This window comes from Saccostrea cucullata, unplaced genomic scaffold, assembly GCF_032062105.1.
Source record: "Saccostrea cucullata isolate Sc308-1 unplaced genomic scaffold, CSIRO_AGI_Scuc_v1 ctg1572, whole genome shotgun sequence".
Taxonomy (NCBI): domain Eukaryota; kingdom Metazoa; phylum Mollusca; class Bivalvia; order Ostreida; family Ostreidae; genus Saccostrea; species Saccostrea cuccullata.
In genome coordinates this window covers 48,980-60,392 of record NW_026939191.1, presented here as the reverse complement: position 1 = coordinate 60,392, position 11,413 = coordinate 48,980, and the positions used below count along the sequence as shown (strand labels likewise).

Below are 11,413 nucleotides of genomic sequence, written 5' to 3'. Positions count from 1 at the left end.
TCATTATTGTGCGCAATATGTTGAATTAAAATAATACCGCCAAAAAATAACATATGGTTAATCAATGCCATTAGACCTCTCTTGATTTTTCCTGATATAAAAATTAGATCGCTAAATGTTAATAATTCCCCCAAAAATCGCAGTGAATGGACTAATCCTTTCATCTTGTCAAATGAGGTAACCCCTGCTTCGGAAACTAATTTTTGGTTATCCGTAATTACGTTAGGAATCTACTAATTAACATAGTCTTTAATTAGCGCACCTGAGTATTATTATCATCTATGCCCATGTGATAAAACTGCACGAAATTAAGGCGCAATAAGTAATATTATGATTACCATGCACTCAGTAAGCACGTTTATCTATAGTATGAGCTTATGTGAATTTTGCGCTCTATTTTTTGTCAACATATAAAAAAGTAATTGGCTTTTTTGCAACAGTTTTACTTTCAATCATATTTCATGTCTGCTCTCTCTGTCTGAAGATAAATCAGTGAAATTCAGATGAGAAGGCTATGACCAAAAAATTAAAACTACAAGGAAAGTCAGGGAATTTTCCTCCTCAACCTTGGTAATTAAGAAATCTCGTAAAAACTTTGAGCGTATACCTGTCGCGGGTTATAACGTATTACTCATTTTGTCTTTCACTTTTAGAGAGTAAATTTCAAAACAGCTTTTCGTTACTCATTCTAATGAATAAACTTTTTTGTATGTAAAAAATATGAGCGGCCAAGAAATTGCCTCTTAAACAATATTTTACAATATAATCACTTGGCAATAGTCAACTCCCATCTTTTATTATTTGGAAATGATTCATTGTCAGTATGTGAATAACAAAATATTTCACTGTGTCCAAAGCGTGATTCACGTTTTTCTTCTGTTTCTTTGTCATATAACGTATTACTCATTTTACTTGTGATCATGTTTATTATTTATTATCTTTTGTCATATATATATATTTTTTCCAAATAACTGATAATTGAGTAAATTTATATTGTAAGAACAAAACAGCTTTATTTTGTATTTATCATGTATATGTATAACTTTACATTCTAATGATATATTAACTTTTTTAAGGATCATTAATTCAAATAAAAATTGAAACATATATTAATGTTTCGGCTTAACAGCAAAACTAAGGAAAGTGGTCGGGTTTTCTTTGAGACCCCCCCCCCCCCCCGTTCCCTTTAATGGGAAACATCCCTGAGTTCATCTTAGTCTCATATGTTTTGAAACTGTTTTCCTTTTCTCTCTTGTACATATTATTTAGAAAAAAAATTGATGAATTGATTAATATATAATAAACGGATTTCGCCCCCGTATTGAGCAAAAAATGGAATCAAGTCTTGTCCGACTTATCCATGACATATGTACTTCCGGTATTGGGTATTGCATGTGTGAAAAGAGTACCGAAAATATGCCCAGCGGAGACACCGAAAAGGCGGACGAGTTAAATGAAAAGCTTGATGCTTTTGCCAGAGATTTGAAGCAGGGGTAATTTACCAACTTTAGGAATATGAGACAATGTCAGATAATTCAGATTAAGACGACTGAATCTTATGTAACTGTTAGATCATTGAATTTCAAGAGTCAAACTTATTCTTTCAAATCCGTGATATATGTAGGTCAAGAGTGTACTCAGGGGCTAGCTTCAGATCTGTAGCTTGCTGGTCTTCATAAATAGGGATGCACAACATGAGAGAGCTAGACTAAGTGGTATTCTCTTTAGAGAAGTTGATAGGCTTTCACCTACATCCACCTCTCTTCGCAGGCCTTCATGTTGTTATTCTGGAAAACTTATAATTGTAGAACCGGAGACGGCCTACACTTCAAGTTCAAGTTCATTTTATTCACCCAAACCATGATTGGTACATGGGGTTCAAATAACATATATACAAAATATATACAACCTGGTCAGAGGTACATAATTTCTATATAACAAAAAGGTAAAATTTAAATAAAGGAGGAAAGAGTTCCATAAAATGAGAAGGAAAATATATCAAGTAGGAGAGACAGCATCGTAAATTTTTAAAATAAACATGCATAACTGTTTTAACATTTTCTCACTTTCGGTTGACATTAATTCCATAAATTTGATAACATTTGGTCTGTGTGAATAATAATAACCCAGGTAATTTTTTCTAATATTAGCTAAGGTTTTACATTCTAATAGATAATGAAATTCATCAGCAGTTTGAGTACTGTTACAAAGTTTACATACTGTAAATCACTTTTTATTCGCGAGAACTTTATTTTGGCGTAATTACGCGAAACAAAAATCTCGCGAAAATTTAATTCTCGTGTATATTAGTATTCCTTTAGATTATATAGAGCAAAAACCTCAATTCGCGAAAATTTTGTCTCGCTAATCAAGAGCCAATGACTATCTCGCAAAAATAAGGTGTCGCGAAAATTTAGTGATCTACAGTATTCTATCACACAGTGGTATACCATGCCATCTTCCAGTCTCTAACGGTAAATGATGATTTGCAGTACGAAATTTTATAAATGTTTTTCTAAATTTAGGAGATAACTTATCCATATAATGTTCTAATCCAAAGTTTTGTTTAAATATTTTGTAGATCTGTCCTTTTGAAGAGTTATTTACGTCACTAGACCACTTTTGAATAAACTGATCTTGTAAGATTTGTTTCACAGTGGCATGTATCCATTTACAATTCATATTGACAGCCTGTTCGTACCATATATTTGATAAACCACACATATTACATATTTTCTGTATACAATCTAAATTCTAACCATGGGTTTGTTAAGTTTCCATCACAATACTGTTTAAACATATGCTTATATAAAACATTGTTGGGCCAGAAAAAAGCTTTGCCCAATAAGAAATCATTCTACAATACACTGAGATATACAAAGGAAAGCGACCTGTTTCACCATAGACCATGTACAATGGCGTGGAACTTTTCAAATTAAATACATACTTTAAAAACTTCAGATGCAAACGCTCAATAATATCAAGATTTTCATAGCCCCAAATTTCAGAACCATATAGTAAGACCAGTACTACAACTCCATCAAAAAGATCAAATTGATAGTCAATTGGTAACTTAAATTGCCTAATTTTTCTTATAATGCCATACATTGCTTTTTGTGCTTGATCGTATAAATGTTTTTTTGTTCAACTAACATTTCATCTGATATATGTCTGATTATACGTAACAGATGTGTTAAATAAACAATTTCAACATAAATACACACTGTCACAAGAAAACAAACTATAATACAAGAAAAAATACCCAAAAAGTGCAAAAAAGAAAGGTCAAAGGATTTTAAAATGCATGGATCTTTAACTCTCTGGTTTGTCTGTCCAAATTTTCTCATGCAGTTATAATTTAAGAGTTTCAGTTTAGCACTTAAAAGTCAACATACACAGATTCCTTCATTATGCAACCAATTAAAAGTAGTCATACTGGGCACTAGGTGTAGGTAACATTGCTTTTTCTTTCAAATTAAAAGGTTTAAAGCCCCTTTTAATGCAAAATTTTTCTATTGTGAAGATTTTTCTATCCTATATTTCTGTTGTTCGTGTTTAAAATTGGTTGCTCAAAGAGGAAAATTCACCAATTTGATGTTAAAGATAGAGGCAAATAGGAATGACAAGGGAGGAAAATACATCAAACCAAAAATTATATTTATTACAAAAATGTGCTGTTTCTTGATTCATTTCTCTATATTTTTAAGCTGCCGTCTTAAACTATTACATACCATTTTTTACTAACAAACCGTGAAAGTGGAAATTTTAGCGAGACACAAATTTAGCAATTTCTACCTAAAATCTGGTATTTTGTTTTTAGCGAGAAGTAATTTTAGTGATTTTAAAATGCTAACTAAAGAAGCTATTACAAGTAATACGCAATTAATTTTTAGCGATATTCAATTTTAATTATGTCAACACCCTTGCTAATAATGCCAAAATTAAATCCTCACTAAAAATTCTACTTATACGGTATTCTTTTCCTAATTCCATAATAAAACATTCCCTCGTTATAAGCTCTTCTTGGCCTGATATTTAGACCATAAAAACTTTCACCTATTTATTCTGCCATTTTGGATGACAAGACAGTTCAGTCCAATGCACTTTGTACATGATGTGTACAGTAGTTTTGAAGCTGAAGTAGAAAAAGAACACAGAGCTTCTAATATTTTGATTTATATGGGAAGGAGGTAAAAAGAAATCCTGCACTTTTTGTGAACAATAAATATACATGTTTTTCAGAGGGTGGCACTAAAGCTCTCTGGTTGTCCATTCCAATTTCTTAGACCAGCAAGCTACAGATCTTAGGAGGGTCTTGCTCCTGGTTAATTATAACACTTAAATTTACAATTAATTACTCTACAAGTGACAAGTTGATTTAGTTATGATTCTTTTTGGGGGGAGTCGAGTGAAGATCAAAAGCCATTTATGGAATAATTTCTTTTTACTGTAATAGAATCTTTTTCTTTGATCTTAGACTATATTTGATTGTTTTGCACATTGCAGGTCAATAGAGGGATCTTATAATGTAGCATACAGAACAGTTTCTTTGCTGCGCATAGTGATAGCCCAGTCCAAATGCACCTCAGCAAAGTAAGTTATACAGACTTTTCTCAATTTCTATTTTGATAAGTACTAAGTAGGCTATAATAAATACCTCGGTAAAGAAAAAAAATGTACCAAATCGTAATAACTGTATTTATTAGTGTTGGCATAAAAACAACAAATATCGGTTCTTTCGGTTACTCGGAAAAATAAATTCTAGTAAAGGCATAGAAAATGCTAACTTACACATTTCCCTAATTTTAGGTAATATCTAGTGCATGGTTGTATATATAATTGATATATACATATTTTGAAGGCATGAGTTATAATTACCTCATTTGATAATTTAACGAGATGCCGCCGCAGACATAATAAGCTTGGAGTTGTATGATGTTAAATCACCTAAGCTTAAAATATAAACCAGCGATTTACTGGACACTCCACATATTACATACATGTATGTAACTATTAATTATGGAGTATGTAAATAATTATTCTACTTGATTGCGACATATTTCGGGGTCTGAAAAAGAAAGAGTAAAATGATGATTGATTATGATGTATTTGTTTGCCTTCTTCGTGTGTCGAATTCCCTATTAATTTTCTTTATTTTAAAATCGTAAATATATGGCGATATCGTATGTGTGTATTGTAAATATAATGTCCCTATACAGTATATTTGTGCATTACTACTACCGATAAGTATAGAATAAGATAAATAATAGATATTGATACTTTTACCAAAAATCATCCGAGTAACCGGGTACTCGATCGGAAGATGAAGCGAGTAACCGGTTACTAAAAATCGTCCGATTTGCCAACACTAGTATTTATAAAACAACATTCTTTAAAAGAGTGTGCAGAGTTTAATGTAATATGATTGTATATATTAGGAGTAAGCTATATAAATCTAAACCCTTTTAGAGTATTTTGGAATAAAAATTCACCAAGTGTTGGCTTGTTCACTTACTAATTGGGAATATGTGCTGGGTTTAGACAGTTCTGAGACAGGAAAGTTAAACATTCTAAGAAATGTGAGAGAAAAAATGATTCATTCTTCTTATTTGTATCCCTGTAGAGATGTCATGGCAAATGTGATAAAGGAAGGAAAGAGGTTGATGGCTGCTCAGCTTACGGAGACAGCTGTAGGAAATATGGTGAGAAGAGTGCTCAAAATTATCAGAGAGGAATATGCAAGGTAAGTCAATACTGTTTCTAAAAGAATTCCAGATTAAACATAGTATAAAATTATATACTGTATACAGGGAAAATTTCGCCCCTGTTATATTTTTTCCCCTTTCGCCCTTTAAACAGATGGGGTGAATTTAAAAAGGGGCGAATTAAAAGAACACAGTATGATTTCTTAAACAAAACTGTGACTGGGCAAATTCAAAATGGGGCCAAATTGTTGCAAGTGTGAAAGAGGGATAATAACATGGGGCGAATATAACCCTGTATACAGTATTTTAAATGGATTTATTTTCTTTCTATAAAACCTTAATGATTCTTGATGAATAAAGAATGAGAACTGATGTCATGCTCTTCTTCCCTTGATTTCAGTGCACTACGAGGAAAATCAGAGGAGGGCGATCCCAAAGAATCTCTACATGTAGGTTTTTTTTGTGGAAATATTGTGATCTATGAATCACTTTTGGTGGATAAAAGATTTACTTTATATCATTTAAACTTTCATATCATTTAAATATTTCTCGCCGCGACTATATTAAAAACAGTTCCTGACATCGTGAAAATTTATCACAACTATTTTACTCCTGGTAAATCGCGAAATAAAGTCGTCGCGAATAAAAGTTGGTTTACAGTATATTGCCTACATCTGACACAATGACTTGCGTCAAGAAATATATCCATCTGCCTGACTTAACATTGAAGTTGTGCACATTTTGAAGTCATTTTTAGGGCAATCATCTTATTTTCTTGTACTTAGTGTTTGGAATTCAATGTTAAGGTATGAATTTAATAGCAACCCAATATATACGGTAAACACTTTGCCGTTTATAAAGTGTACACTGTCCCAACCCAGTTTAAACCATATAAATTGGGTCGCTATTAAATTTACTCCTTAAATAAAATGTTTAGATTTTAACTGCTTGAGCTTGTTACAATAAAGCTGCTCTATGTGAGTTTTTTTTTTCTGAAGAAGATTCTAAAAAGTCCCTGTAGATTATTCTGTAAGCAGTTCCTTGTTGGTTACCAATTTTTTCATCATTAAAGACATTCTTAATTTAAAATTGGCTCTTCTTAATTTTTGGACCAATTATGTTTTTAAAAACATTATTTGTTGTTAAAATCTATGTAATGAACTATTGAAAGTAAAATTAGAGATAAGTTTTTGACTCTTGTTTTTATTAAACTTTCTTTTTTGCAGAAAATGCTGTTGGCTGGGGGTGAGATTGATGACTTCAGTCAACCTGTACCAAACCTCAAGGTAACACCATAGCACTGAATTCTGTAATGTCTGGCCATGATTTCTCGGCTGTTTGCTTGTAGGGAATTTCGTTGCTTTTCAGCAATATAAAATATCATCAGTGTTAAACATTTGACCAGTATATATGTATAAGTCTGAAGATATAAGTCTTAGATATTTGAATATCACAAATATAAAATATATATAAAAGTGCATTGAATTTTTAAAAAATTTTCCCAATTTTTACAGACAATTCTTTCACATTGCAGGCCTCAGTTTTAGATGCAATAAGTGAACTAATAATAGAACTGGAGATCAGGTAAGTGATGTAATTTTAAATGATTGCCAGGAGGAATGATGCAGGTATAAGTTTTTTCTGCTAAAATATATTTCTCATCATAGAATCAAAAAAGAAGAGAAATTGTCATTAGTTAAGTCTAACTTGCAGTTAAAAGACCACATTTCTTAGTCAGTAGACAAACAGTCAGATTCAAGCCAGATCCAAGTAAAATTGTGGGGACTGGCTTCAGTTAGACTGAGTAGAAAGAACACTATATTTTGATGTTTATTTCTTTAGAATTTGATGCATATTTCCAGAAAGTTAGAAAAGGGAGATGACTCTGTGCTTTTAAATGTTTTACATGCTGTATGCTTTGTGTATAATTTTTAACAGCAGGAAAATCAAGAACAGTGGAAGCATTCTTAAAGGTATGATTACTTATTTTACCACTGTAAACTAGCTTTTATTGGCATGAGATGAATATCTGCAGGTGTCAGGACCTTCAAGTTACAAATATATTTAAAATCACTATGACCCATTTATTTTGCTGTGTATTCTCAGATAAAGTTTCCTAGGTCATGGACTTTAATTTTCATGGATTGATTTGAATTTGATGAATTGCAAATAAATGATGACGGAAATAATATTTGGTTAACAGTATCCCCTTTTACCAGGAAAACATTTGTAGCTTGGCTTTAAGCAGCAGAATTACATTTACATACAGTTTTACAAGGCAAATAGAAAAATTTCTGTTATAGTTGATTTAAATAATTCTACATTTCATCTGAATTATAGAAAGCAGCAAAGAAAAGAAAGTTTCAAGTAATTGTGGTTGAATGTGCTCCATTTTTCCATGTAAGTATAATGTGAAACTCTGATTTACTGTATAAAATCTTGCCTATATATAATTTGATACAAAAATTTAGTTACTGAATAAGAAAATGAAATAAATAAAATGTTAATTAAATTTCTGTAATAAAGAATTTCATCATAATGTTATATGTATTATAATAGAGTTGTGGGTGGGGCAAGGAAAAGAGGGGGATCAAATATTTTAGTGTTTCATGAAATCATGATTGTACATTGTACATGTAAACAAGCTGGATTTTTCAGAGTATTGTTATTTACTTTTGGATTTTAATAAAATACACAGTTTTGTCAGAGATAATCATGTAATTGCAATAAACAAGACTTTCTTTCGAATATTGGTGAACAGACAATTAGGAAAAGTAAAATCGAGATGTTTTATGATTTTTTTTTTTTTGATGTTTCATGAATTTTTCTTCTATTCTTGTTTTTTATTTACCTACTATTTAAAGGAGGGCATACATGTATTTAGTATGGAGGATATAATTTTCGCATTCATTATATCATACTATTTAAAGTCATATCCATACTATTTAAAGTCATATCCACATAATGAAAATATCTGAGGTATAAAACATCTTTTTGTAGGGTCAGAAACTAGCTGTGAGTCTGGCCCGAGCTAACATAGAGACCACTGTTATTAATGATTCTGCTGTCTTTGCTATTATGTCCAGAGTAAATAAGGTTATTATAGGAACTCACACAGTGATGGCAAATGGAGGGTAAGCTAACACAAGCAATATTTTAGAAATCAAGCATGATTGTCAAACCATTTAGAGAATAGTATGGTAAAGCCGATTGATTACTAAAATAAAGTCATCTGAGAATATGGTAATGAGTTTTAGTTATGTATAATATACCTGGTACATTAACAGAAGAAAGTTATAAATTTTCAACCCATTCATGCACCTGTTTTGAAGTTATATGTTAATCTCCTATATTATTGAAATCATAACTTGAATTAATTGTGGCTAGAACCTGGTACTGGAAGTGCAATGTAATAACATATATTGGTTGTTAACTATGTTGTAAAGGGTGTTAAGAAAGTTCATTCCATATTTTTCTTTCATTTTTGAAAAGAAATACAATGAGAGGATGTTCAAGATTTGTGATATTCCATATTCGCAAAGTCCATTGTTGCTACTGGTCAAGTTTTAATTGTATTTTGTTGAAACGAAAAATGGGAGGGTAGGTATTGAAACAGATGATATATCTGTGCAGAAAATCAACATCTTCGCTAGCCAAGGGTTTCTGATACGCTACTCTCCTCATAATCCCTTGGCATACGGTCTTGATAGAAGTTGGGTTTTTTTCTCGGTCCACCCGGTCGACCAATCAGCAATTGTTTTTTTGTAAATGACGATATTTGCGTTCGGGATACTTCTTGACTCTTTAATCTCGAAAATGAAAAGTGCAAGTAAACAACTGTGCATACCTGAGATTCAAGATCACGTGACGGAAAACAATCCCGTCTTTTTACTTCACCGTATGCCAAGGGTTCATGAGGAGAGTAGTGTATCAGAAACCCTTGGCTAGTTAAGATTAAAATCAAGGGATGCAGCATATTTATGAACTATCTTAAACACACCTGTCAACATATCCTTTCAATTATCGATGCAAAATTGATCAAATCAGTATAGAATTCCATTATGACAAGCCTATTCTTTTGCAAAATGACTAATTTTTCTTTTACCTTTTGCTCAACAGTTTTTATGATGATAAAGATAAGCCGTGAAGAAACAAAAGCAAATAACTTCTATATTTTCAAACAAAATGAACAGCATTTCTGTCATTTTGTGTGTTTTAGGGATGTTTATTACTTTTTCATATGGGAAAAATACTGAAAATTCCTGCTAGAAATTAATTGCTATAAATCACACCCCTTATATTTTTTTTTTCAGATTAAAAGCCGTAAATGGATCTCATGCTATAGCCCTAGCTGCCAAGCACTATTCAGTACCTGTAAGTCTACATCTGCAGTTAGTTTTAAATATTATTAATAGAGAAAATAACAAACTTAAAACTTTAATAAAATGTTTGCTCTTATTTATTTTTTTAGCTTTTGGTTTGTGCAGCCATGTTTAAATTATCACCACAGTATTTGTGTTCATATGACCAGGTAAGAAAGATAACAGAAAGGACAATTTAAAAAAAATTAACTACGAGAAAAGAAAGAAAAAGTTCTGTAGTGCTAATGCATTTAAAATATTAAGAATAATCTCCCTTAAAAATTTTTCTTTTAATTACAGGATGCTTTTAACAAGTTTGTGAGTCCTAAGGATGTGATGAATTTTGAGGAGGGGGAGATAGCATCTAAAGTCCAGATAGACAACCCTGTGTTTGATTATGTTCCACCAGAACTTGTCACACTTTATGTATCTAACATGTAAGTCAAACCACAGAAATACTTATTTTTCACATTAATTACCCTGCCTCATACATACATGTAACTTGAGGAAAAGATGTTTTCTTCATGCATTCAAAAGGTCGAGATATTTTTCCACATTTCTCAACATATGAGAAGATGAATCTCTGGCAACAAATGTGCTGATACTATTAAATGTACAATGAAATCATATAAGATTTTGCAGTATCAATTATAAAAAATTATCCATTATGGGTCAAATATGATGGTCAGATTAAAACTGTGGTCATGCATTACAGTATACGTGATATGTAAACATTTCCAACAGCCGCTGTTGTTAGGATTCTCTACTTCATCTAAGTGTATCGCACATACAAGTACATGTATAAATTTTTGTTGTCAAAACTTTAGAACTAGTTAACGTAATTCAATGTTTTTTTTTCAGTGGTGGAAATGCCCCATCTTATGTGTACAGACTTTTAAGTGAATTTTATCACCCAGATGACCATGAACTTTGATCCCCTGGCATCGGTGTTACTGCTGGTGAAAGAGATAAAGTTTTCCAGATGCTGATTCAAACAAAGCAGTCTGTATTTTAGTCAACTTTTTTTGGTTTCATCAGAAAGGAAATAGCTAAAATAAACTTCATAAAAAAAGTTTAGAATATTGACCATTCATAGCAGAATGTGCTTTCTCTGACCTCTATTGTGTTGTTGAACTTTGGTGCATTTTTGCAAGAAAAAAACAACTCTTCCAATCTATTCTGAAAAATAAAATAAGGTCTCTTTTCACAAGTTTTAGATTTGTGAAAATAATAATGCTTCTGATTATTATTGTTTAGTATTTGTTATTTTTATTGAAAAATGTTATGTATTTACATATTCAAATAACAAAATAAAGCAAACACCAGAAATAATGTGTAAATTATTTA

The 11,413-nt window shown here is 31.4% G+C and overlaps 1 protein-coding gene across 1 annotated transcript; it reads left to right on the top strand.

The window, feature by feature from the left end:
- The first annotated feature begins 1,390 nt into the window (after window positions 1-1,390).
- Window positions 1,391-11,410, top strand: LOC134252494 (translation initiation factor eIF-2B subunit beta-like). The gene is made up of 13 exons (XM_062734986.1): window positions 1,391-1,493; window positions 4,507-4,593; window positions 5,624-5,743; window positions 6,106-6,154; window positions 6,932-6,991; window positions 7,240-7,289; window positions 7,639-7,678; window positions 8,046-8,105; window positions 8,706-8,839; window positions 10,019-10,079; window positions 10,177-10,236; window positions 10,367-10,503; window positions 10,928-11,410. Exons 1-13 carry the CDS (start codon window positions 1,393-1,395, stop codon window positions 10,998-11,000), a joined length of 1,032 nt encoding a protein of 343 aa, XP_062590970.1. The 5' UTR covers window positions 1,391-1,392; the 3' UTR covers window positions 11,001-11,410.
- The last annotated feature ends 3 nt before the right edge of the window (window positions 11,411-11,413 follow it).